This window comes from Podarcis gaigeae, assembly GCF_964106915.1.
Source record: "Podarcis gaigeae genome assembly, chromosome: 13".
NCBI classification, from domain to species: Eukaryota; Metazoa; Chordata; class Lepidosauria; order Squamata; family Lacertidae; genus Podarcis; species Podarcis gaigeae.
Window position 1 is genome coordinate 54,114,900 of NC_139689.1, and position 25,842 is coordinate 54,140,741.

Genomic DNA, 25,842 nt, shown 5'->3' on the forward strand with positions numbered 1-25,842 from the left:
TCATCTACAAATTGGTGCTACTGCCCTCCTGCCCATTAAAAAAAACTTTCATAAACAGAGCAGAGCACAAATTGCCCCTCCATTCAGAGGATGATTTCAGTTAATTTCTTCAGTGGGAAGAGAGATTCTCCAGCAGTTTTTCCTTGGTGGGATTCACCATTAGTGGCAAAGCAGCACCTCTTCTTCCCCTCCTCCCCTTAAAATTTCCCTGTCTCTACAAGAAAGAAGAACAGCAACTGTATGGCCGCATCTTGGCTCCCATTTTGCAACCCCCACAAAGTCGCAGATATTTCTAGGACATTTGGGGAGAGTGGATTCCTTTTTCTAGTGGTGGGGGTGAAAAAAACCATCTATTTGCTCAGGAAAACACAAAAAAGCTCATCTCTACTCTCAGGGGCTTCCCGTCAAAAGACATGGGAGACAGAATAGGAAGCTTGCAGCATCCCATGGGAAAGAACTGGCACTGCCTCTTGACACCTGCCTGAAAAGAGTGACTACTGTTGATAGAATGTCTCCCACAAGGCACTTCAGAAGGGTACAGTGGTTGCTGGTATCAGATGCCAGAGTAATATATTCAGGACGATGTACATCCCTCCCTTGCTCTCTCCTGAGCAAAGTCATTGCCCACAACTAAGGCAAAGCTAAAGTGACATGGGTGATACTGTGGTCTAAACCACAGAGCCTCTTGGGCTCACCGATCGGAAGGTTGGCGGTTCAAATCCCTGCGACGGGGTGAGCTCCCGTTGCTCGGTCCCTGCTCCTGCCAACCTAGCAGTTCGAAAGCACATCAAAGTGCAAGTAGATAAATAGGTATCACTGCAGCGGGAAGGTAAACGGCGTTTCTGTGCGCTGCTCTGGTTCGCCAGAAGCGGCTTAGTCATGCTGGACATGTGAACCAGAAAAACTGCGGACAAACGTCAGCTTCCTTGGCCAGTAAAGCGAGATGAGCACGCATCCCCAGAGTCGTTTGCGATTGGACTTAACTGTCAGGGGTCCTTTACCTTTAAGGCAAAGCTAGGTCTGAAATCAGACCGAAATGACCTTAAATAAATATGTACTCTGTTCAGAGGTGTAGCATGGGGGGGGGTGTTCCTGGGCCAATTGCCCTGAGCACAAAATTTTTAGGGGTCCGCCTCTGCAGCTGCGGCCCTGAGCCGAGGTACTCCACACCCTGCCTGTCTGCCTCACCGGAGTGGCACACTGAGCAGTAGTTGGGAGAGGACAGGCCCTGGCATCCTTTGGCTGCACAGCGTCCCCAGCTGGCAGGAGAGGCAGGCGGGCGGTGAGACTTGCAGCGGTGGAGGTGCTCCAGCTGAGGAGGTGTGCACATATGTCTCACTGCTGCGCAGCAGCTCCGTCTGGCGTCGGTGGCAGTGCCACAAGCCAGCGCTGCTTAGAGGGCGCCATGCTTTTCTTGCCTAGGCGCTGGCTACCCACGCTGCCCCACTGACTGCTCCTTCCTATTTTATGGTGGTTCGTTTTGAGTTCTGGGTTGGGAACAGCTTTTCCTTCAGTGCATCCCACAGAACAGCTGTAACTGTAGACAGCTCCAGGCGAGTCACACAGCTCCTTTGTCCCTCGTTTTTGCCAGTGATTTTGACTGAGCCACCTTAACAGGAGATTGTGTGACTGGCACAACCAAAGCCTCTGTGGGTAAGAATGAGTCAGGGGCAGCGTCAGTGGTGCTGGGCCTCCAACCCTTGCTCCCCCCCAAAAGATATTGAGCTTTTAAACTATCCTGTTCAGTTTAAAACCTAAGTGGGTCTCACACAGTTTAATATAAAATGTTAGGGGAGTAATCAGCCCACAGTAACTAAAGATATGTACTCAAGAGGACTAATAGCAAATAAACCTATGAATCCAAAATCTTGCACTGGGGGTTCACCAGAACAAACAACTGCAATCTACTGAGATTCCCACACATAGAAAATTACCATGCTAGAACCTGTCTTTTGAGAATACTAGCTTGCAGGGATTTGTTTTATTTTTTGCATGGAGGTAAGTCATTGGACCACCATTTGTGCTCTGAAGGGGGGCAGACTACGCAAATGTCCATCATCTCTGTAAGGATGAGGCTTGAAGCTACTAGGGAGGCCAGCTCCCAAGAGACTGCAATCTACTCACAGAGTTAAAAACTGGCAGCGATCTACCCCCTTTTCAGGGGTTCAGGTAAAAGTTATTGAGCTTTTTTAGGGAGGAGGAAAGCCCTGTTTTGGGGGGCTGCAGGGCAAAGATGTTTAGCTTTTTTAGGGAGGGCCAAAGTTGTTGAGCTTCTTTGGGGGGAGCCAGTGATCTACCACAGATGTCCAGTGATCTACCGGATCTGCTGGACATGTCTGGAAGTAAGTGAGATTTAGAGCCAGTAAGGTGCACATCTCCCAGGGTGCTTTTTTATTATTATAGAGGTCTATATACATCTATTTGGGGATGTGATGCCACATTTCAGGGCTCAGTGTGCTGTTCTGGAGAAAGCGAACTCAGAGAAAGTGCAAGATATGAATGCAGTACATATGCAGGCTGATTTTTTCATCTCAAATATAGTTATCACTTTTTAATTCTCTCATTGGACCCACACTTGTGTTTCACAGCTACGCTTTGAATAGCGCAGAGCTTCACCCATTTAATATCGAGGAAAATGGTGGAACACCATTGACTACAAAAATGCCTGGAAGACCCCACCACCACCACCACCTCCACCACCACCACCACGCCAACTACGGGGCACTTGCTCCCCCTGACAACAAGGACAGCAGGCAAAGCCCAAACAGTAAGTCTGTTCAACTACCTCCATCTCGGCATTATGACGGGATGCAATGGAAGGCTGAACTGTCTAACCTGAGATTGCAGTGAGACAAGCAGGAAGGGACAATAAGCACCAAAAGCTGGTGGGGCTTCTGCCTTTGGCCACAGACATCATAGGAAGATCATTTTGTTCTACTCAGACTGCTAATACCATTTTGTATATTTTTATATAGCAAATTTAACTGCACTGGAAATACATTTGTGAGGGAAGCTTTACATTAACTAGTTTGGATTTCACTGAAGCTTTGCACAGGGCCTTGCCTTTAAAGAAAGTAGAGCTTATGAAAATGTGGGTTGCAGTAAAATATGGCTGCTTCTCTTGGCGCGTAGCCCCACCCCCCATGAAGAAGTGTATAAAAGCTTCTCCAGAGCCAAGTAACACTCGTAAATGACTCATTGGTACCCCTCAAAAATTTTCAGTGCACGTTTTCTTCTTAATGGATCTGGAAATAGGTTTTTGAAATGTGGGAACTGTCACTCCAGATTGATTTGATTGACTGAATCAGTCAAAGGGGTGGGCTAATGGGAGGTTCAAGAGATCGATTCGTATTTACTGGCTCAAGATCCTGGCTTTACAGTGTTCTGTTGTAAAAGCTTTAGTACCCATCACATTAGCCTGTCATAATAGCCCAGGCCAGTACCTCATTGTTTGTAGCAATACAGACTGGAACTGTACACAGAGTTCCAATTGCTTGGGGTTCTGCTCACAAACTGTGAGAACAGAAGACTGGACTAGATTGGCCTTTGCCCTGGTCCATCAAGGCTCTTCAGAAGTTCTTGTGCAACCTCAACATAGATTAAAGGCATTGTGATGCTTGCCCTTTTATTTGCACTTTAGTTCCAATCTCTTTCTGAATACCTCCTCCATTTAATATATTCTTAATGGACATTGTCATTTTCAAAATACATTGGATAGGCATAGTTACAGATAGGTAGCTGTGTTGGTCTGCCGTAGTCGAAACAAAATAAAAAAATTCATTCCAGTAGCACCTTAGAGACCAACTAAGTTGGTTATTGGTATGAGCTTTCGTGTGCATCACATACATAATGCTCATACCAATAACCAACTTAGTTGGTCTCTAAGGTGCTACTGAAAGGATTTTTTTTATATTGGATAGGCATGTGGCCTACAGTATGCTTATTCAGATTTTTTTAAATCTAGAAATATGGAAAACCTGGATATTCCACAAAAACTTGAAAAATGGGAGTAAACCATGAGGATGGGGGGGATATGTTTATTTTTGTTTTCTTCATTTTCAGGCTATTACTGAATTGCAGTTAAATCCTTGAAGGCAAAATTTAAAGTGCAATGCTTTCCTATGGCTATGAAGTCGTTCTTTGTATGCTTAGATGCTTATTTGGCTGCTTTAAAGGATTTACTATATGGATAGAGTTTTTGCAGGGTTCATGAGTTCTCTGCATTTTATTTTTCATCTATTGTAAATTAAACTGTATTTTAATACAAGTTTTCTAAAAATTAAAGAAGCTGAAATGGCTGCAATTTCAATGTGACTGCACAAAAGTGTTTCAGGGAGGAAGCATTCGTTGGCTAGTCTACTCCAGCATTGGACCTGGGTGTCGAATTAACAACAGGGGGGAGGGGAGAATGGGGGACAAACTCTAACTTCCATGGTGCTGTTTATAGGGATTACGTCAGGGGTTGGCAACCTTTTTCAGCCATGGGCTGGTCCACTGTCCCTCAGACCATGAGGTGGGCCGGACTTTATTTTGGAAAAAAACAAAACGAATTCCTATGCCCCACAAATAACCCAGAGATGCATTTCAAATAAAAGCACACATTCTACTCATGTAAAAAACGTTGATTCCTGGAGTGTCTGCAGGCCGGACTGAGAAGGCGATTGGGCCGCATCTGGCCCACAGGCCTTAGGTTGCCTACCCTCGGATTACGTCATATCTCGCAAGAGGCTTACTTTAAGGGCAGCCTGCCATGAGGCAGAGTTAAGCAACTAACTGCCTTGGGTGGCAGAATCCCATGGAGTGGTGTGTCCCACCCATCCCTATTGCTGGGTTTGTGTGGTAACAGTGGTGAGATCTTGCGCAAGTGCCATGAGATCTTTCTGGAAACCTCTGCAGTAGCAGAACCCCAGGAAGTGAGCCTGTTGCGGAGGGGCCTTTCTGTTTTGCCCATTGCTCCAAAGTGGTGCTGGGCAGGGCGGGGATTGTTTAGTACAAAACACCTGAACTAGCCCACTGTGCTTTAAGAATGAAACAGTAAAACTTATTCAACTCTGTAATGTAGATTTGCCCAGAAAGAGGGCGATCCTAGATAGAGTACCATTGTCTGGGTCCTAGTACCACGGACTGCCACAGACCCTAGGACCAGGAGATGAATCCTCTGGTTATATTCCCCAGTCCCAGGAACAGCAATAATGGCCCTGGCTAGGTTGGCAACAGATGCAGCTCTGAAAGGGAACAAGAGCTGAACTTTAGAAACCATCTACCAAAAGAAGACATGGAAATCTGTATAGTGGTTTTCCTTGCAGGATTTTTGTACTTTGCTTTCAGGCTCTTTTCTTTCCTCATTTTGGACATCCAGGAGTATCCCGCCATTATGAGGATGCTTCTCCCCGTTTAAAGAAGATGGAGATGGAGACTGCGAAAGTAGTAGGGCCTTGGTCAGCTCTGCACATCAGCACGAACAAGGTACATTTCTGGACGATATGCCTGGGAACTCTTTGCTTAGCAAAATGACAGTGATTTGAATGCACAGGGTGTCAAAGGATGGACTAGAGGTAGAGACCAGGGGATGGATTTGTACAGCTTCCTTGTGTGCATGTGCGCACTGCATAGAACCATGGGCACCTTTATCCCTCACTGAAATGTCACTCCCAAGTTTAGCACTATATTCCCCACCCCAGGGAAGAAATTGCAGCCATTAATTCAGGAAGCAAAAAGGTTTATTCAATAATATCCAAATAGGAAGCTAGCCCCTCCCCCCCGTGAATGTAAGCTGCATATGCACCATACATTTAGAACGCATTGTATTCCGCAAAGAAGCCTGGGAATTGTTTACTCCTCTCAGAGCTACAATTTCCAGCACCAGCACCCTTAACAAACTTAATTTTCAGTTCATCTTATCTACAATCCGTAGTCTAAGTTCATTTTGTTTTGATTTTATGCTTTATTGGTTGTATCATTGAAAAACAAACAAACTACAGTTCCCAGGAATCTTGGCTCTCTCTGTGTGTGTTAAATGTAAGGTAAAGGTAAAGGTACCCCTGACCTTTAGGTCCAGTCGTGACTGTCTCTGGGGTTGCGGCACTCATCTGGCTTTACAGGCCGAGGGAGCCAGCATTTGTCTGCAGACAGTTTTTCTGGGTCATGCAGCCAGCAGGACTAAGCCGCTTCTGGCGAACCAGAGCAGCAAACGTAAACGCTGTTTACCTTCTCGCCGGAGCGGTACATATTTATCTACTTGCACTTTGACTTGCTTTCGAACTGCTAGGTTGGCAGGCACAGGGACTGAGCAACGGGAGCTCACCCCGTAGAGGGGATTCGAACCACCAACCTTCTGATCGGCAAGTCCTAGGCTCTGTGGTTTAACCCACAGTTCCACCCGTGTCCCTTGTGTTAAATGTATTTTACAGTAAATGTACGTTGTGAACACAGCCCTGGTCCCTAGCAGATTTGCTTAATCTCAGATGCATTCCAGATTTCAAGGCATTTGCTTTATCCTATGGAATTCAATGGGAACCTTTGAGATCTGAGCCTGCCCATCTCTTTTGTGACCAGGACTCTTTTTCAGCCAGAGCTCACCAGAGCTCAGCTCTGGCCCCTCTTAGGGGGGGGTGCCATTGCCATTCAAAGAGAGTAAGGGAGATGTTTGTGGTCAACTGCGGCAGCTCTTTTATAGAAAAATAGTGCTGCTTGTGATAATAACTGGAATTGGCTGTTATTATATGCATATAAGAGGCAACACCCAGTATTATCAAAAACGCAGTTGAAGAGGGGTGAAGCTGTTATGGGGTCTCCATGTTTGGAAGAATGTGATAGGCATTTCCTATCTGTATAGATTAGCTAGATGGGCACTAGTGGAAATCTGTTAGGAGAAGTGCAACCAGCCCTGGGAGGGCACTGAAGTCACCATAGAGGTGGGCGGCGGCTGCTGCTTTAAGAAAAAGAAAGGCAGCAAGGAGCAGAAAAAACAATAATTTTTTCTTGCAGTACCAGAAACACTGAAGAGGTGTAAAAGGAGAGCCCTCACTCCCCAATTGGCAGCTGGAGCTGTCAGTCAGGCACACAGTTAGCTTCCCTGCTCCTCTGTCTGTCCCTAAGTCTCTGTGTGGCATTTCCTGTTTATGGAGAGCTTGGGAAACTTACAGAAATGCTTCCCAGTAAGGAAAAAACACATTAGAAGCCCTCTACTCCCTCGGTCGCAATGCTTCAGAGCTAGGGTTGCCATACATCTGGGAAATCCTGGATATGTCCTCTTTTGGGGGGGGCAACAAGTCCATCCAGGGGGATTTTTACATCTTAAAGGAAATGTCCAGGTTTTGGGGTTTTAAAATTTTATTTATTTATTTATGGCTCGGGCACAGGCGGCTCGGGCTCAGGCGGTTTGGGTTGGGGCTGCTCTGCATGCCCTAGCCACTGCCAGCCCAAGCCAAGGAAAGAGGCATGTGGCTTCAGTGGCAGCAGCCTGTATGCCCGTGTGCCTCTTTCCCTGGCTTGGACTGTCCTCTTTTTTGCTCTTCAAGGTCTGGCAACCCAATTCAGAGCCATCCTGCCACCCTGGGTTCCAAGGTGAACTCACATCCCTGATTTGTAATCCTCCACACTCTGGAACTGAAGTTAATATTTGTTTTGCATTTCACATAATTAATCATTTTCCAGTTTTAAGAATTGCTCTTTTAAAACCATTTTTGATTCTATAATTCAATTCAAATCAAATAGCAGCTCCCTTGTTTGGAGTCTTAAACCTATCCCCCTGAAATGAGATGATATGCTTATAGACTTAAATGCATGTTTTAAGAATAAAGTACAATGCTGGCTTCTGTAACGGGTTCCACACCCCTCCCCCCCATCTAGCAGTCCTGCTCAAGTTTTTTCTCCTTGCTACAGCTGGTCTCATCTTGTGGGAATGAAGAAATATTCAGAAGAACTCTCTGTCTGGCACAGCCATCTTAAGGTTCTTGATTCAATGCCACTATCTCCCTTGGGCTGCAGTTCACATCGGGGTGTTGACAGCCTCTGAGAAAATGAAGCACCACAAGTGATATTAAAGAAGCCTGTTACTCTTCTTGACACCACAGAGATAATATTTAATCTCCTAGGTGAAGGGAAATATCCCAAACAGGAATACGAGTATCTTTTTCCTTAGTTCTTCATCCCCTCTATCTTCAGGTATGAATATTATTGGTGGCAATCGGAGAAGAGGTGTAGAAAGCCCTCTTCCAGTGGAACTTGGTACCAGGTTCCACATAGTCCAGGCTCCAGTCCCCATTTAACCATTCCTGCATTTCCCCTTTCTGGCTCTAACAGCATCCAATTGCAAGGATGTTGCTGAACTGTTCTTAACAGCAATGACTTAGTTTATGTCTTTATTTTTAAGATGACATGCCACTTTCCTATCCTAAGAGGTTCCCAAACATCCACAGAGAAGAATTTATATAGTACACGTACTACCACCAAAGGCTTAATTTTCTTAGTGTTGGTCCTTTTCTAAAAGCCTTTCTGCAAGATCTGGAACTGGTGGAGTCCACGTGGGAGGATGTTGTATTGGGGAAGGATAATTCCACTAGGCATTCTCGGTGCTTTTTCTTGGGGGCGCAGGGGTACGCATACTCCTAAACGTTTTGTGAATCTGAGTTTGGCCTCATTGAGGGGCAGTATTTCAATATGAGTAGGGAAATGAGAGTACCCCTAAACATTTTTTTAGGAAAAATGCACTGGGCATTCTAAAATGTATCCAGAACTCATGCTGTTTGGGGCTTTAAAATAGGTCAAGGGGGACTTTGACTCAGGTCAAACCAGATATATTTCATAGAATCATAGAACAGTAGAGTTGGAAGGGACCACCAGGGTCATCTAGCCCAACCCTTTGTCATGCAGGAATCTTTTGCCCAGCATGAGGCTCAAACCCACAAGCCTGAGATTAAGAGTCCTCTGTTCTACCAACTGAACTATCCAGTGCCAGCCCTGCCATTAGACAGAAAGGGAGGAGTGACTGGCTGCTTCAGGGGGCTAATGCTGGGTGAGGACTGTGCCCAAGCCTCCTGAGCACAAATTTCTCTTGGAGAATAGATCTGCTACCCTGTTGCTCTTTATAAAGGTGACAAAACGCAACTCTGCGTGCACAGAGGTGGTGGAGGCCTGTTTTCAGGGTGCTATAGCAACTCTACTGCTGAATAATGACTGGGATCCAAATCATTGACCTCATGGTTATTTTGCATTAATAATAATAAATTAGATTTCAAGATGAGATAAACCAAAATAAAATCACGCACAGTAATATTATTCTGATGGTTCTTCTCTATCAAATAGTTTTCATTAAGGATCATGAGAGATAAGGTGTGCAGAGGTGACTTAGTCAGAACCATATAAACTGAGTTCATAGCCTTCGAACAGGCATAGGCAGGCTCCAGCCCTCCAGATGTTTGGAACTACAATTCCCATCATCCCTAGCTAACAGGACCAGTGGTCAGGGATGATGGGAATTGTAGTCCCAAACATCTGGAGGGCTGGAGTTTGCCTATGCCTGCTGTAGAAGCATGACTAATCTGAAGCAATGCTATGAGTCTACAGCAAAGGGCATCTCCCTTCACCATGAAAAACATGGACCAAAGCCTTTGATGGGACATATAATGTGAATAAGCTAGACAAAACAGCCCGTGGCTTGCTTTGAACGTTTTGGCTGTGCGAAAAGGAGTCATTGCCCCTTCAGCATTTCTCAACACCTCTTGTGAAAAGTATCACTTATTTATTCAAATTGCGCTCGTCTGCCTTCAGTGATATCATCCTTCATGAAGCAATATTTGGTTGGCGGTGTTGACTCACATGATTTCATCTACTGATATCTGGTGACAGTGCCATGTTAGACATGGTGCTGTGATGGGCTTATTACTTTTGGATCCCTTTTGGGGGAAGGAGCACCAATGTGACAAAATTCAGGAAGGAGGAGCCAGCTATTCTATCTTAAGGAAAGGACTGTGACGGTTGGCAGAGCATTGGAATAGGGACAGTTAGACGGTCCAAAGGCAAGGGCTGAGGCAGAGTGGAGTATTGGTGCAGTCATAGTTAGAAAGAGCAGTTGAGGAGAAAATCTGTGTTGAACAACAGAGAGGAACATGTGCCCCCCACTATGTTGTTAGATTCCAACTCCCATCAGCCCCAGCCAGCATGGCCAATGGTTAGGAATGGGGTGGGGACTGCCACAGAGTCCAAAGAGCAGGGACAGAACCATCTCCAAGAAGAGGAGTCATCAGATTCATCTTTGAGGAGTCGGGACATAATCGTACCTGACTCAGAAAAATTATCATGCCACTCTGGAAAAACTCATACTTGTCAGATTATCGAAAAAAGAAGCTACAGCAACAGTGTATGTTGCTGTATTACAGCAGAGTGAAATACTATCTGTGGTTTGGGGAATTCACAGTGTAGATGGTGAATGTAATATTACATTTATTCCTGGATGAGTCCCGGTAAGCAAGCGTCCAGCACTTTTGTTCCCCCCACATTACTTCAGTATTTTGAGGTTACATAAATTGGTTTATCCCTAATTGAACATGGAGCTGCTGTGGGATGTTTTATGATATTTGAAGGTAACCGGTCTTCTCTAAAGGTTGGATGCAGCACTGACCCTCAGGACTAACTGAAATATTCTTCAAATATCTCTTTTTACCCGAGAACTTCCGGGTTAGCGCCATCGCCTAATGGCGGATTCCCTCCGAGCTCCGGAGGGAATCAGCTCAGCAGGGGTTGGGTCCTGCCACGGCAGCGATGTGGGGACCCTAAAAAACCACAGGTGCGGAAGCCTGTGGACCTGGTGACTCGGTGGGCACCATTTGCGCCCCCGACCCACGAAGGAGCCTTTTTAAAGGCTACGGAACGGGGGACGGGAGCGGCGTGGTGCTAAGAGTCCTCTGCTTCCCCTGCTGAGTGAAGCCGCATGCCATGGACGGAGAGCACTGACTTTTTCCTTTGAACATTCGGACTAAAAGCAACAACCCGTGAGTAATACGGAAATTGGACTTAAAAGGGAAATTTTCTTCCTGAATTTGGTACGATCGGGGAAGGTGCAAAAAGGAAGTCCGTCTCCCCGCCTTGTAAACAACTTAAAGCAAGGACTAGATAACTAAGATTGAGAGAATATCTTCTCCTTTATTGGACAAAAGTTATTAATTTCATGATTGGACAGTACAAGTAATTTTGCTGGAGGATAAGAGCTGATTTTGAGAGCTGAAGTGTAACCCCCTGGGACCCGGGAGTGATCTGTGAGAGAGCCTGTTGAAAAGATACAGAGGACTTTGACAGCTGTCAAATTAGCTGTCAAAGTTGGGGAATAAAAAGAAACTGTGTTTTTGGTGCCTTTGCTGGTTAGATTTGTTACAATTTAGATACAAATTGTTGAAAATAAAGAAGAACAAGTTATCTTGATTTTTGGACTGGAATTGGAAGGATAGTAAGTAACCATAATCCCTCTAGAGGGGGTTCTGGGACATTGCAAGAATGGCTGCAAGTGGAAAAATACTCATTGAGCTGAACAGGACTTTTTATCTCCTGGGAAAGCTTCAAGAACAGAGTGATATTTTGGCTACAAGGGTAACCATACTGAATGAAACAAGAAATAAACCTATTGAAACTGGAAGGGACTTGACTCAAGTCTTTGTTGCTGAACAAAAAATCCTTGTAGCGGAAACACAAGTCTTTGCAGCTGAGCAGGAAAAGAAATTTGACAAATTTGAGAAAGTGGAACAAGAGATACATGATGATCTGGAGGGAAAGGAAGGAGGAGTTACAATGCTGCAGAAGATGAAGGAAGGCCAGAGGCCTGTTAGGAAGGACATCAAGGAAAACAAGAACTGGATGATGAAAATTTGGTTTGAATTGGAGAATGAAGAATGGAGAGATCTCCTTATGAGGAGATCTGAAGACCTATGGATTACAAATCTGATCAAGATGGAAGTTGGAGCTTTTGGGACATTTAGACTCAAAAGGATTAAGAAACAAGATTTGAGCTCCACTTTTAAATATAGAGGTCTGGCCGGAAGAAAAATGGACATTATTGAGACAGAGCTTCTCCGAGATTTGGGGTTTGATATAAAGGACTATCAAAAAAACTGGCAAAGAGGAACTGTGAGAGAATTGAGAGCCTCGGATGTGAGGTCTCCAGGCTGATAGTAGACAGACTGACGGACATTGGGGATTGAAACCGGGAAAGGGGGGGGGGAGTTTGGGAATCCAAAGGGTGTATAACTATATTTTGATTTTTTCGTTTTCTTATTGTGTTTTGTTATGAGTAGAAAAATGGGGAAATCGGGGAAGGGAACAGGGGTCGATCTTAGAAAAAGATTCTAATGTATAAAGATTGATTTATAAGGTAAAATTGGTTATATAATATGAACTAAATATAATAATGAGCAAAATACAATAAGGTCAAAAATTGGGGATAAGAACTTGTTGAACCAAATAAATGGAAATGGAATACAAGAAAGGGAGGTGTGGGGAAGTCTTGGAAATAAGTTACTGAAAATAAGGTTTAAATGGTGAATGTTTTTTAATCTTTCTTTTCTTTTTTTCTTTGTTTGTTCTTTTGCTTCTTTTTTCTTTGGATTTTTTGAAAATTTCAATAAATATGTTATATATATAAGAGACGGACAGACAGGAAAAAAACACCCCAAAAAACCAAATATCTCTTTTTACCCTTGCCTTCCCTGTGTGCTGTCAGGTGCTCTTGCTGCCCCCTCTCTCCACTGTGGTTTCCCTTTCCCTTACAAAATGTAGGTGGTAAATTACTGGGGGGAAATCTAGCTTCATTTTCTTTTCTTTCTTTTTGCTTACATTACTGTACATTTCCATGCTACGTGATGGTGCTATAAAAATAAACAAATTTTCAGTCATCTTCAGATTAGGAACAGCTCCTCCTCTGTGATAAATGTTTCCTTGAGGTAAAGGTGCACATAATTAAGTTCTGGGGCAAGTGACAACATGAGCCATCACAGATTAATTATCATAGCTATAACTTTCATATTGCCCAATGTCAACTCAGACAAAATATATTAGTAGAGGCAGTTCACACAGTTGAGAGTCAAACGAAGTACATGATGCATAAACTAGTTCTTTGACTGCATATGTGCACACTCACCAGAACATTCATATTAACAAGCCATTTATAAAGTTATCAATTCACAACACTGGAAAAAGGCATGTTGTTAGCTGATTGATAATGCAATCCTATGTGCATCTATTAGGAAATTAAATCCATTGAATTCAATGGGTTTACTCCCAGGAAAAGGAGTACTGGATTGTAGCCTAACATCATACCCATGTAAAGCTTTATCTATCACTAAAAAACTGTGTTGTTCGCCAAGTCTTTCCTTCTTCAGGCAAAGATTGGTGTTCATATGGACACTAAGGCTACAACATTGTACAGATGGTGGCAGCTGTTCAGCCTCACCCAAGTCAGCAGATTAAGTTTCTTAAGACATTTTAGTGGGCAGTAGTATCCTGCTTGCAGATCAATATGTCTGATAGAAAATTTGCTTGCAAGAGCAGGATAATGGAAAAATTGACTAATTAAAAGGATAGGCCTTCCTCTTGACATTTTCTCCACTGACTAAATATTATGATCTACCTTACATAGATGGTGGACCTAGCAAAACCAATTAGAAACTGTGCTCAGTTTTTAAGCATTCGGTGTAATTTCTCTCTGCACAGCATCCTCCATTGCACACACTGAAAAGTGTAATAGCAAGTGTGCTAATATACTCCATTGCTAATCACTCACAGGGATGGAGCTCAACCACCTCTGTCAGCTCAGAAAGGGAGGTTGTTGGGCAGTAAGTTATGGGGTACACCAACAGAATTCTCCACCTGCCCCTATTATTATTACCACCATCATTATATATTTATACCTCCCTTTTTCCCTGACAAGGACTCAAGGCGGCTTACAGATAAAATGAGAACAGCTAAAACATATAAAAGAAATCATAAAAAAATGAACAGCCCCCCGCATTGAATGCACCCAAAAGCCTGTTGGAAGAAGGTTTTCACCTGCTAGCAGATGGACAACAAGGAGGGGGTCAGTCTAGCTTCTCTAGGGAGGGAGTTTCAAGGTTGCCTGGGAGGATGGCAGGACCTAAACTGTGTAGGGCTTTATAGGTCGTAGCCAGTACTTTGGATTGTGCCCAGAAACAGACCAGTAGCCAGTGGAGTTGTTGTAGCAAGGGAGTCGTCTGCTCCCTATAACCAGCCCCAGGCAAGAATCTGGCTGCAGCTCCTTGGGGCAGCTGAAGTTTCCGAGCACTTTTCAAAGGCAGCCCCACGTAGAACATGTTACAGTAATCCACAAGAGCCATAAACTATGTAGACGTGTTGGGATCCAGGTGCTGATTTGATGTGTGGTTGGGTAAGGAAGACAGAATCCCACTATGCCCTGCGCTGGTGCTGTCCTGAGATCTGATCTGGAAACATCTGGAATTGATTCAATCTCAGTGACGCAATCCAGGTTGGCTTCCTCTTCCAAGATGAAATCATGAATAATTGCAGTTTTCTTACAGGCAGACTTGGTATTCAGCAACAGCCCTGGTTCACCACATGACCTGAGGGCAACCTGGCAGAACCTCTCAGGTTACTGCGGGAAATGGAGAGAGCTGGAAGCAGGAGGACGCCTTGAGAGTCTCAATCCTTTTCCCCTTAACTGGCCTGGCCAGTTACCTCCACTGTCTCGCCCCCTTTCTGTTATCACTAGAATAAACACACTCCTCTCCTCCCTCCCCATGCCCACCATAAACTTAAACTTTTTCTAAACAAAAAACAGTTTCAATATTTGTTTCATTTATTTAATTGATACCATCTTTAGTAGATCACTGTTTTTTTAATAAAGAAGTTATTAATAAATCTACACAGGTAACTCACAACTGACGTGCATTTAACTTGTGCATATTCAGCTTTACACAGTTCACAATTTAAAAAGTGGGGGGCAGGCATCTGAGAAAAAAGACTTTGGCAATCCCACCCACCGTTGAACCCAAAGTGATTTGACTATACACGATTTTGGTTTCACATGCTATCCCTAGAATGTAACCCCTACATAAGTTGAGAGCCGCCTGTATCCTCCTAATTTGTTTAGGACAGCACTGTTTATTTCACATAACAGAGGTTGTAGAGTGAAGAGACATCTCTCTCAGATCAGTATGTTTCCTGCTCAGCCATGTGTCCTCTTGTGTTGATGACAGGGTGAAGATAGCAAAACTTCAGAGAAGAGCCTTCATCCTCCTCCTGTGTCACCTTCCGCAGTACCTGACCACTTTAAATGCAACATCCTGAAGGCTCAGGTGGAAGCGGCTTTTCGTGTGGGTCCTCAGGTGGGTATGCCTCCCCTTTAAATGCCTCCCCTTTAAATGTTCTCTTGTGGCTTACGCACATGTGTATCCATGCTCATGCACTACACATACAGGCCACACACACACATTCACTGCACATTCAGCACACATACACAGCATACACACTCACTGCATGTGCAAACGTTTACATGTAGTCAAGCACTCAGACATACCTTCTCTCTCACACACACATGTGCAAAGGGGGGGGGGTGCATACACAAAACCAGCATTTCCAACCCTACCCACTCCAGCACTGGTGGAGGTGGGCTGAAGAAACTGCCTTTTACTTTGTGTTGGGAGTTCTTTTACTGTAAAGCAAAGTTGTTTCTTTGGAGGCATTTCCAGCCCATGTGGTTAGCCTATACTTTCTGAAGTCATTTAGTGTCTGGATTTATTTTCTTACCTTGGTCCCCATTGCCTGAATTTCTAGCACAAACAATTCCTGCCCAGACACAGATGCCGAGACCAAAAAGAAGCAATTTATTAGAAATAGTCAACTATGCCTAAGGACTTAGTCTACCATAGTTACAAATAATTTGGGATGATGCAATTCTCATGACTGCAGTTGCCTAATAATAGCAACATTTACATTGTTTTTCTTTAATAGCAAGGAAAAGAATAGGTGTGCCTTCAAAGATTTGGTCTGTGATTTATTTCATTCTCCCTCTTTCACCTTGGCACAGATTTCAGATGAAAGATAAATCACTTTGGCAAAATATAGGATTAAATCCAATCCAATTATAATAAGGCTGACGCCTATGGGGCAAAGATAGATTTATCCAAAATACCAAGAGAGCTTATATCAGGGAAAGTCCATTTACATATTCTGAGGGGCCACTCTTTTCTGCAAGGTAGAAGTTTATATTGCTTCTCTTCTCAGCCCAGGCCCTTTAACTGAATTGGGGGGGGGGGTTGCAACTGGAAGATATGAATGGGGGCAGCTTTTGCAGCTCAGTGCACAGCTTGAGATCAGCTGGAGGTTGATGGTGTTCAGCAAAGAAGGAAAAATATGGTCTCCAAGATATGGTCTCTATTGACTTTCCTCAGGCACAGTGTTGCCTATGCTTGTCTCGAAAGGCCTCAATAGTCCCAGATCTCAATCTCCCAGCTGAAAAGCCTGCCGCTTCCACATTATAGGGAAGTTTGTCTTCTTGATAAAAGGCCTAGAGGAAGAGCCAGTGCTTTTTTTCTGGAGAGACGCAGGGGGACACATACCCCTAAACATTTTGTGAATCTTTGTACTTTTGTCCATTTACTGTATTTATTTTCCCAATTTGAACTATAAAATGGTGATTTTCTTGAGTCAAAATAAGTCCCCCTAAACATTTTTTTAAGGAAAAAAAGCACTGGGAAGAGCTATTTCTGTTCCCCCTCTTTTTCAGAAACTGGTCATGTAAAACTACACTATAAAGGGTTTTCTTGAACCCTATTAGAGGTGAACTGTGTCAGTTCTCTTCTCCATAATTGTGGGGAGAGTTAGACATTTTCCCTCTCAGAACAGAGAAGGATATGAGCACTTTAGGTGGAGAATGGGATAGTCTTCTAGATGGGAAGTCCCCCCCTCCCTCCGCCAAGGCATTAGAATATCAGGATCAGTATTTCTTCTTACAGAATTGACTCTCTCTTCACCAAGGTTAGTGAGGAGCTTCTAGGGCCAACTGAAGAAAAGTCAGCTGGCTTCTCTAAAGTACCACAGCCAAACAAACAAACAAACAAACAAACAAACAAATACGAATTGCTTCATGAGGTTTCATGAGAATGTTTTCCCCCCAGGTGACAGTCCTGTGTTATTTACCGTATTTTTCGCTCCATAGGGCGCACTGGACCATAGGGCGCACCTAGTTTTTAGACGGGGAAATCAATACAAAAAATCTCCCCCCCAGCCCCAAAGAGCAGTGTACAGGCTGCGTACAACCTCTCCCTGCTGGAGGGGTTGCGCGCGGCTATGGAACAAGCCAAGGCAGCGAGCGGGATGGATCCCGCTGGCTGCTTTGGCTTCCTCTTTAGCCCCGCGCAATCCCTCCCTGCCGGGAGAGGCTGCGCAGGGCTAAATAAGCCATAGCCCCGTGCAGCCTCTCCCTGCCAGTGGGGTTGCGCACGGCTATGGCACAAGCCTGCATTCGCTCCATAGGACGCACACACATTTCCCCTCAATTTTTGGAGGGGGAAAACTGTGTCCAATGGAGCGAAAAATACGGTATATTTGAAAGCATTTCTAAGGATAGCAGCAAAGGGCCCCAGTTTGATCTTCTGAATAGCTGTGGTCCAAAATAAATGAATGAATAAACAGAATCATGTATGTATTTATGTGCATATTTATAGGCTTCTCCTGCCCAAAGTCACCCTGTATACAGGCTGTATTCTCGGCAAACAAAATTAATGCAGTAGACTCCTTGAATGCAGACGTGTTTTCTCCCCAAAACGTAGTGGTCAAGATGAAATGAGTGCAGATCTATGGTTGCCGTCATTTGTGATGGATCTGCTTATTACATGATAAGCGAGGAGGGAGGCAGAGCACCTTGCTAAAGACTAATATTTAAAACAAGCACAGCAGCAACTGTCTGAAAGTTTTGTAATGAATTTGCATGATTGGGGTTTTTCTATGAAATCATTGTTTGATCCTAGTTGATTATATCTGTGTTCAAATGTAATGCAAAACTCCCACTGCAAATAAAGGTGGATGGAATGCAATGGATCTTGCATGAGCCGGAGTTTTGCTGTGGCATGTTTGCTTCCAGCATCCCACCTCAAGGATCCTGGTTCAGATAATCCACATTACAGATCTGGATTCAGTATGGCTGCAGCCATGGAGTGTAGTTCTGTAATAACCATGCACATGCTATATGAGTGTAGGAAGAGATTATGTGTGATGGTTTCACTGTTTTAAGTTGTGCACACTGCACAAACAACTGAATGAATTAGGAGCAAAAGAAGAAGAGCAGCAACTCTCTGGTTAAGTTGTGCTGTGCCCTTCCACCATTTGCTCTGTGTTGTTGCATGCAGTGCTTTGCGTTGCTCAGAATGAATGAATGAATGAAACTTCAGTTGCATCAGCCAACAGCCATAGCAACAAAAGAACATTGCAATATACACAGAACAAAATAAAAAGTTGATTATATAAAACACAGTTGAGGGTCCTGACTCAGCAATCAAATAGTGGACCTTATTCTGATTGCCTCAGCTAGAAACCTTTCAACCTTTGCAGTCATCTGCTCCTCTTGATCTGCCAGGAGAAAAGACACTGTGGCAGTGGCTGGGTGACCCGGAATGGACAATAAAAGGGGTGTGTGTGATAATTTCGTTCCTCAGGTCTTTGTAAAGAGTGCATGCCAGGAGACATGTGCCACTGATTCAGTGCTGCTAACAGAACTTTGCTATTAGTCAGATGAGAAATTAATTAAACTCCTCAGCAGTCACATTTCCGCCCCCCCACAATTAACTTGAAAGACATTTTTTTTAAGTAATATTTATTGAAATTTCCAGAAAAATTTCCAGACTAAGTTGTTATCCCTTGTTTTCAACAATTTATATCCAAATTGTAACGAATCTAACCGGCAAAGTCATCGTAACAAAGTTCTTTTTTTGTTCTCCAACTTTGACAGCTACTTTGACAGCTGTCAAAATCTTTATATCTCCTCACCAGGCTCTCTCACGGATCTCTCCCGGTTCCCGGGGGGGGGGTTTGCACTTTAGCTCAAACAATCCACTTTTCTCCTCCAGCACAATCTTGTAATTTTCCAATCGTGAAATTAATAACTTTTATCAATAAAAAAACAGACCCTTCTCTCGATCTTAGTTGTCAGATCCTTGCTTTAAATCCTCTACAACAGGGGGGAGACGGACTTCCTTTTTGCACCTCCCCCGCTCGTTCCGAATTTAAATTTTTTTCCCTTTTAAGTCCATTTTCCCAATTACTCAGGGGTTGTTGTTTTTAGTCCAAATTTTCAATGGAAGAAGTCAGCGCTCTCCGCCAAATGGCATGCAGCTTCGCTCGGCAGGGGAAGCGGAGGACTCATAGCACCACGCCATCCCCCATGCCCCGCTCCGAAGCCTTTAAAAAGGCTCCTTTGCGGGTCAGGGGGCGCAAACGGTGCCTGCCGAGTCACCAGGTCCATGGGCATCTGCGCCCATGGTTTTTGAGGGTCCCAGCGTCGCCGGCGCGGCGGGACCCAGCCCCTGCCGAGCAGGCTCCCTCCGGAGCTCAGAGGGAGTCCGCCATTCGGCGATGGCGCCAACCCGGAAGTCTGAACTTGAAAGACATTTTTTATGAAATGCAACACCGACTGACTGTTACCTTGAAAAACCTCATTGTTTGTAAGAGTAGGATTTAATTCAGTTGGTCTAAATGGGGAAACATGAGAAACCTAGGGGTATGGTGAGACTGAAATCGACTGAGTGTGTTTGGTGAGGATCATCAAAAGGGAAGATCCAGCACCCATAACTTCCTTTCATCATAGCCTATATACAGTGTTACCTTGGTTCTCAAACTGAATCCATTCTGGAAGTCCGTTCCAAAACCAAAGCGTTCCAAAACCAAGGCGCACTTTCCCATAGAAAGTAATGCAGAACGGTTTAATCCATTCCAGACTTTTAAAAATAACCCCTAAAACAGCAATTCAACATGAATTTTACTATCTAACGAGACCATTGATCCATAAAATGAAAGCAATAAACAATGTACTGCAGTCAATCAATCAATCAATCAATCAATCAGTAGCTGGTTCCACACTTGGTTCCACACAGTCACAAAAACAAAGAAAAAAGCCACAAAAACAAAAATGCAAAATAAATAGCAAAAATAGACAGACCTCAGCCTAACACTCAAAACGGAAGTGTGGCACTCAAATTGGAAGCGTATCACTCAAAGAGTGTGGTGGTAGTGGTTAAGAGCGGTGGACTCGTAATCTGGTGAACCGGGTTCGCGTCTCCACCCCTCCACATGCAGCTGCTGGGTGACCTTGGGCCAGTCACACTTCTCTGAAGTCTCTCAGCCCCACTCACCTCACAGAGTGTTTGTTGTGGGGGAGGAAGGGAAAGGAGAATGTCAGCCGCTTTGAGACTCCTTCGGGTAGTGATCAAGCAGGATATCAAATCCAAACTCTTCTTCTTCTTCAAAATAGAGTACGTTCAGCTTCTGAAAATGTTCACAAACCAGAACATTTAATTCTGGTCTTGCAACGTTTGGGCTCCAAGGACCAAGGCATTTGAGAACCAAGGTACCACTGTATTGTGTTGGTATGAGGTCTTGTTCCAGCTGAGGGCTGCAAAGCAGTCGTGGAAGGCATGTGAGTGATGGTGCTGGTGCAAACAGCCCCTCTGCAAATGAACCATGAGCTTAGCAGCAAGTGCTGTGTACTCCTCATAGGCTCCGGTAGATCACTGCATTTGTATAATGAGCTGGGTGTGAGAGTTGGAGTAAAAGTTTATTGTTTTTCAGACTGGCCTAGAATAGCTACCTAAAGAATAATGCGAACAAAAATGAGTCTAATTTAATCTGGAAATAAAAGTATTTATATGCCTACAATTTTGTAAAGCTCCCAGTTCTTGTTACACAACACAGTTGTGATTTCTGGTGATTCATTTACAAAAGTGTTAGCCTTGATTCAAAAGTAAGCACTCACTGCCAAATGTATTTGTATTTGTATGCTGAATCTATGTACTATACCAAATGCACTGTACTAAAGTAGAGTTATTTTTTCAACAGGTTGGAAAAGAAGAAACTTCTTTCACAAATCCTCCTAATGCTTTCAGTCTGCAGGACTCTAATGTCAGGTCTGTGGATTCTTATTTGCAGGGTTGAGATTATGAATGAAAGTTATTGGAATCGTCAAGGAATGCAGTACATGCTTGTCAAGGATACAAATCTAGTTGATAGTTGCAACCACTCATGCCCTAGATGCTCCCTCTCCCCCCAAAAGCAAGTTCTTCACAAAGGGCAGGAATCTTCCACTCTAGGGCGTAGGCACACTAATTTCCCAAGTTTTCAAACACAGAGAGAAGGGGGGTATTCCTATTATTTAGGGCTACAGTTTGAATAAATAAATAAATGGTGGAAATCTCTCTTGTTAGGGTCCAATATGTAAACCTTGAATATTGTTACAAAAGTCAGGTGCCTGCCCCTCTCTCTGCCAAGAGCCCATGGGGTCTGCGTCCCTTTGGAGAATAGAAGACGCAGCAGAGACTGTCTGGCTTTAAGAAATATGGTTTATTCACCTATTTACACCTTCAGTCTGCATGCCAGTTTTCAAGGCTATCCAGTGTTAGTGTTTGGTATCTCCTCCCTGTAAATATAATCTAATTTGTGTGTGTGTGTGTGTCCCCTATCCCTAATTAACTGCCCGGGGCAGAGAGGTCTAGCTTGGAAGAATCAGTGGTCCAAACCAAATTTATCTAAATTTGTGTCATCAGGTAACTGTCACTTCTTTTATGGAATTAGTTTATTACTATTTTATAATTAGCTACAATAGAACTGGAATGTTTTCAGTGCCTAATCAAAAACAGCTGCTTCAGAAACTGAAGCTGTCAATTAATGCATAGTTGGAATGCTTCCTATTTATGTCAAGGGGTGGGGAGAGAATGGCTTTATGTGGAGAAACTGCCCCATCTTCATTGTACTTCACCCTATTTCATATTGGACTGATGAAATAGAAATGGAGAAATAGGATTTCCAGACAGATTTGAGTCTTGTAAATTAAGCTCTGGCAAAACAAGAATCTGGCAGAGCTAGAATCTGGAACAGACTAGGTGCCATAAAGAGAACAGATTGATGCTGGAATGAGAAAATGGTTGCTTTTTTGTGATAGTTGGGGCCATTTCCAACACAATAATTCTTAGAGTACATATAGTTATAACCACTTTCTTCACAATGTACAAAGAGGGTCCTTCTAAGGGCTTCACTTCCGCTGTCAGTTTCCTCCTCCCCATTTGAGATACATGTGGGACTATTTTGGGGGGAATAGTGTAATATACTTTTCCATGCCTCCCCAATCTCTAAGTGGTAAGAGATTCCAGGCTTTGTAAGGCACAGTGGAGACTGCCTTTAAGATATATGGTTTATTTACACAAACATATGGGACATGGGTGGCGCTGTGGGTTAAACCACAGAGCCTAGGACTTGCTGATCAGAAGGTCGGCGGTTCGAATCCCTGCAACAGGGTGAGCTCCTGTTGCTCGGTCCCAGCTCCTGCCAACCTAGCAGTTTGAAAGCACCTCAAAGTGCAAGTAGATAAATAGGAAGGTAAACGGCGTTTCCGTGCGCTGCTCTGGTTCGCCAGAAGCGGCTTAGTCATGCTGGCGACCCTGAAGCTGTACGCTGGCTCCCTCGGCCAATAAAGCGAGATAAGCGCCGCAACCCCAGAGTTGGTCACTACTGGACCTAATGGTCAGGGGTCCCTTTACCTTTACCTATATAACCTGAGGCTGTGATGGAGGGGCTTATAGCATTGCTTCTCCCATGGCCACAGTTTTGGATGCAGCAGAAATCAGCCCTGGCCCTCGGCCCTCTGTGCAGCACCTTGCATTTAACAGACAGACTGCTAGCTTTCTCTCTGAAGTAGGGGCTCACACCTCTCTGCTATCTGCTTTGCTAATCACTCATTACCTTCCTTTTGTTCTCCATGATGATGTCTTTTCTCCCAGGTGATTTCCTGAACACAGAAAAACTGGTTTGGCCTGTAAACTGACACTGCTAAATTCAGCATCTGGCAGCCTGTTTCAATACTCCAAGCATTGATTAAACTCCAACACACACTAGACCCAGGAATTTAAGGGAGGATCTGTCACCCACAAATTCATAACAATACAACCAGCCAACGTTATTCTTGCATTTTTTATGTGGTACTCTGGCTAGTAGAATGTTTGGTTTGGATATCGACTGGTTAAAATCCACACTGAGTTGCAAAATAGCCTTTGAATAGTTGTTGAATAGCCTTTGTTAACTTTGTTAAGTTACTGACGTAATCTCTCTTAGACTAATTTATTTTGCAGGGTTATTGTAACGATTGAGGTGGTAGAGATCTGGATTCAGATCTCTCCTCTGCCAGAAAGCTTTCTGGATTATTTTAGCCCAGTCACTCCCTGCTAACATAATCTACCACAGAGAATAAAAAGAAGAACCACATATATTGCCCAAAAACCGTTGGAGAAAGGGTGGAATAAATATATACGAGAATTCATAAAATTACAATGCCACTCTTTTGGCTCCTGGGAGAATGAGAAATTCAAATGGAACAAATACATAAATCATGATAATTGGCCAATGCCTCCTGGAGCCTTGCCAGATCAGATGAGTGCAACAAAATCCTCTCCCAGTGTCTGTATGTGTGGATTGAAATGTGCTCCAAAACCTGTGAAGTTGAAGAAAGGAAACATTTGCTGCCTCCCATTTCTGATCAGCCTATTTTGATTTTCCTGACTCTCATTGTTTTTAATATCACTTGTCATGTGGTACATTTGTTGAGCCACTACTTTCGTGGAACGCACACAAAAGCCGTCTGGGCTGTTTGGAATGCCAAATGTTTAAACATGTGCTCACAATATTCTTTTTAAAACAAACTGTTGGCTCAGCATAGTCAGCTTTTATTCACTGATGGTATCTATCATTATTCATTAAAAAAAATTTAACCCAGAGGTAGGGAAACCCTAGACAACAGGCCATTCTTGGTCCACTAAGGGGTCTAAACTGGCCCATGAGGCCATTTCCCCAAACTACTACTACTTATTAGTCTGTGAACTGCCCTAAGATTGTATTATGAAGGGTGGTATATAAATCAATCAATCAATCAATCAATCAATCAATCAATCAATCAATCGATTAAATAAATAAATAAATAAATAAATAAATAAGCCAAGTCTTGCTTGTGCTGCTTCATTAGCATTTTCCATGAGAAAAACCAATCTACATATCAACAAGTAGTCACTGAAGAAGAAATCAGTAGAGGAGGAATAGGTTGCCTTTCTGTCTATTATCAGGTAAGATACAACAAGCGCTGCTGCTTTACTCCCAACAATATAATGATTATTCCTGTTCAGGTACCCCAGTATGTTGAACATCTGATGCAGAGAGAGCTAAGAGTTCTCTTTAAATGAACTTGTTTGAATGTGCTATCCCTGTCAGACAGCACTGGAAAATTCCCCCAAATGCTGGGATGAGCTTTTGAAATTCATTAGCAGTGCAGAATCTTATACATTTTTAATGGTCTGTGAAATATAAATGGAACTATGATCTAAATATATTCTACCGCTGTTGTTACATTTAGAAGAAAATGCAACTTGACAAAATTAGTGTATTTAATGTGTAATTAGAGTAGGTAGGTCACATGCAGAATAGAAATTTCTGTTGCAGAAGCTTCGAAAAACAACTCACAATTTAATGAATCTAGAAGAAGGTGCACTTCTGACATATTTAGCTTGGAATATATATTGGACCATAGCAAGATTAAACTAGACTTCTCTGTTATGTTTATCTGTATTTTGCTGTTCTCCATAACATGTCTCCATAACTCTGTATCTTAGTTTGTGTGTTCATTTGTGGGGGTGGGGGAGGAGTAGGGTTGCCACATTTGTTCTGGCAAAATACAGGACAGGGTATGGCAGTAGGAGTGGTGGGGGTGGGGGTTATTTTCATTTGGTGCTGAAGTGACTTCATTGCAATCCATTACAATCTATTGCAGCCTAACAGGACGGCCCCTCTAGAATTTGTCATACACAATACACACATGAATTTCCAAATCTGTCTTTGCTTGGCTACCCAGAGCTTAAATACCTGACCTTTCACACACCCTTTCAAACACATGTATTTGGAGATGATTCCTAACTTGGCAGAGAGAGAGAGAGAGAGAGAGAGAGAGAGAGAGAGAGAGAGAGAGAGAAGACATGAAATACAGGACGTAGCATTTTACATTGAAATACAGGACAACAGGACAATCTTGTATAATCCAGAACAGGTGGCAACCCTAGGAGTAATACTCAACGTAAAACTAAATAGCTGGATGATTTTTTTTTATTTTTTTAAAAAACTTGAAATGGTATGATAACTGGTTACTAAAACTACATAAAAACTGGTGTTAGAAGACACCTCCAATGTCCTCTAGTTGCTCACATGATCAGGAATTTCTTCTACATGTTGAGTTGAAAACTCCCCTCTTGTAATTCAAATTCCTTTGGTCCAGGTTGATTTCCCTGGAAATGGCTTCTAGGATATTAACTAATATGTTTACAGGATTGGGTGGGCCAGAGAAGCAGCAGCAAAGCCAATACCCGCCCCTTCGCATGATGGAGGGGGCAGGAGCAGAGGCAAGCAGCTCAGTATTTTATACAGGGAGGAGAAGTGGTGGAGATGACTTTCCTCTGCCCATAGGTCTGCCTAGTGGAAGTGGTAGTGATGGGAACCCCTGGAGTTTCCTTGAATATGGGGTGTGTGGAAGAGAGAAGCAGGGGGCGGGGTGTGCTTCTCCAGCTGCTCCATGGACCTGCCTGT

General features: G+C 43.6%; 1 protein-coding gene across 4 annotated transcripts in view; it reads left to right on the top strand.

The window, feature by feature from the left end:
• EPB41L4B (erythrocyte membrane protein band 4.1 like 4B) overlaps positions 1–25,842 on the top strand; it is a 143,265-nt gene that overhangs the window by 81,168 nt on the left and 36,255 nt on the right. For all 4 annotated transcript variants that reach the window (XM_083709277.1, XM_083709279.1, XM_083709278.1 and 1 more), the window contains exons 16-19: positions 2,589–2,767; positions 5,360–5,466; positions 15,219–15,347; positions 21,070–21,137. In XM_083709277.1, coding sequence (XP_083565403.1) covers positions 2,589–2,767; positions 5,360–5,466; positions 15,219–15,347; positions 21,070–21,137 — 483 coding nt within the window. The remainder of the gene's footprint in view (positions 1–2,588; positions 2,768–5,359; positions 5,467–15,218; positions 15,348–21,069; positions 21,138–25,842) is intronic.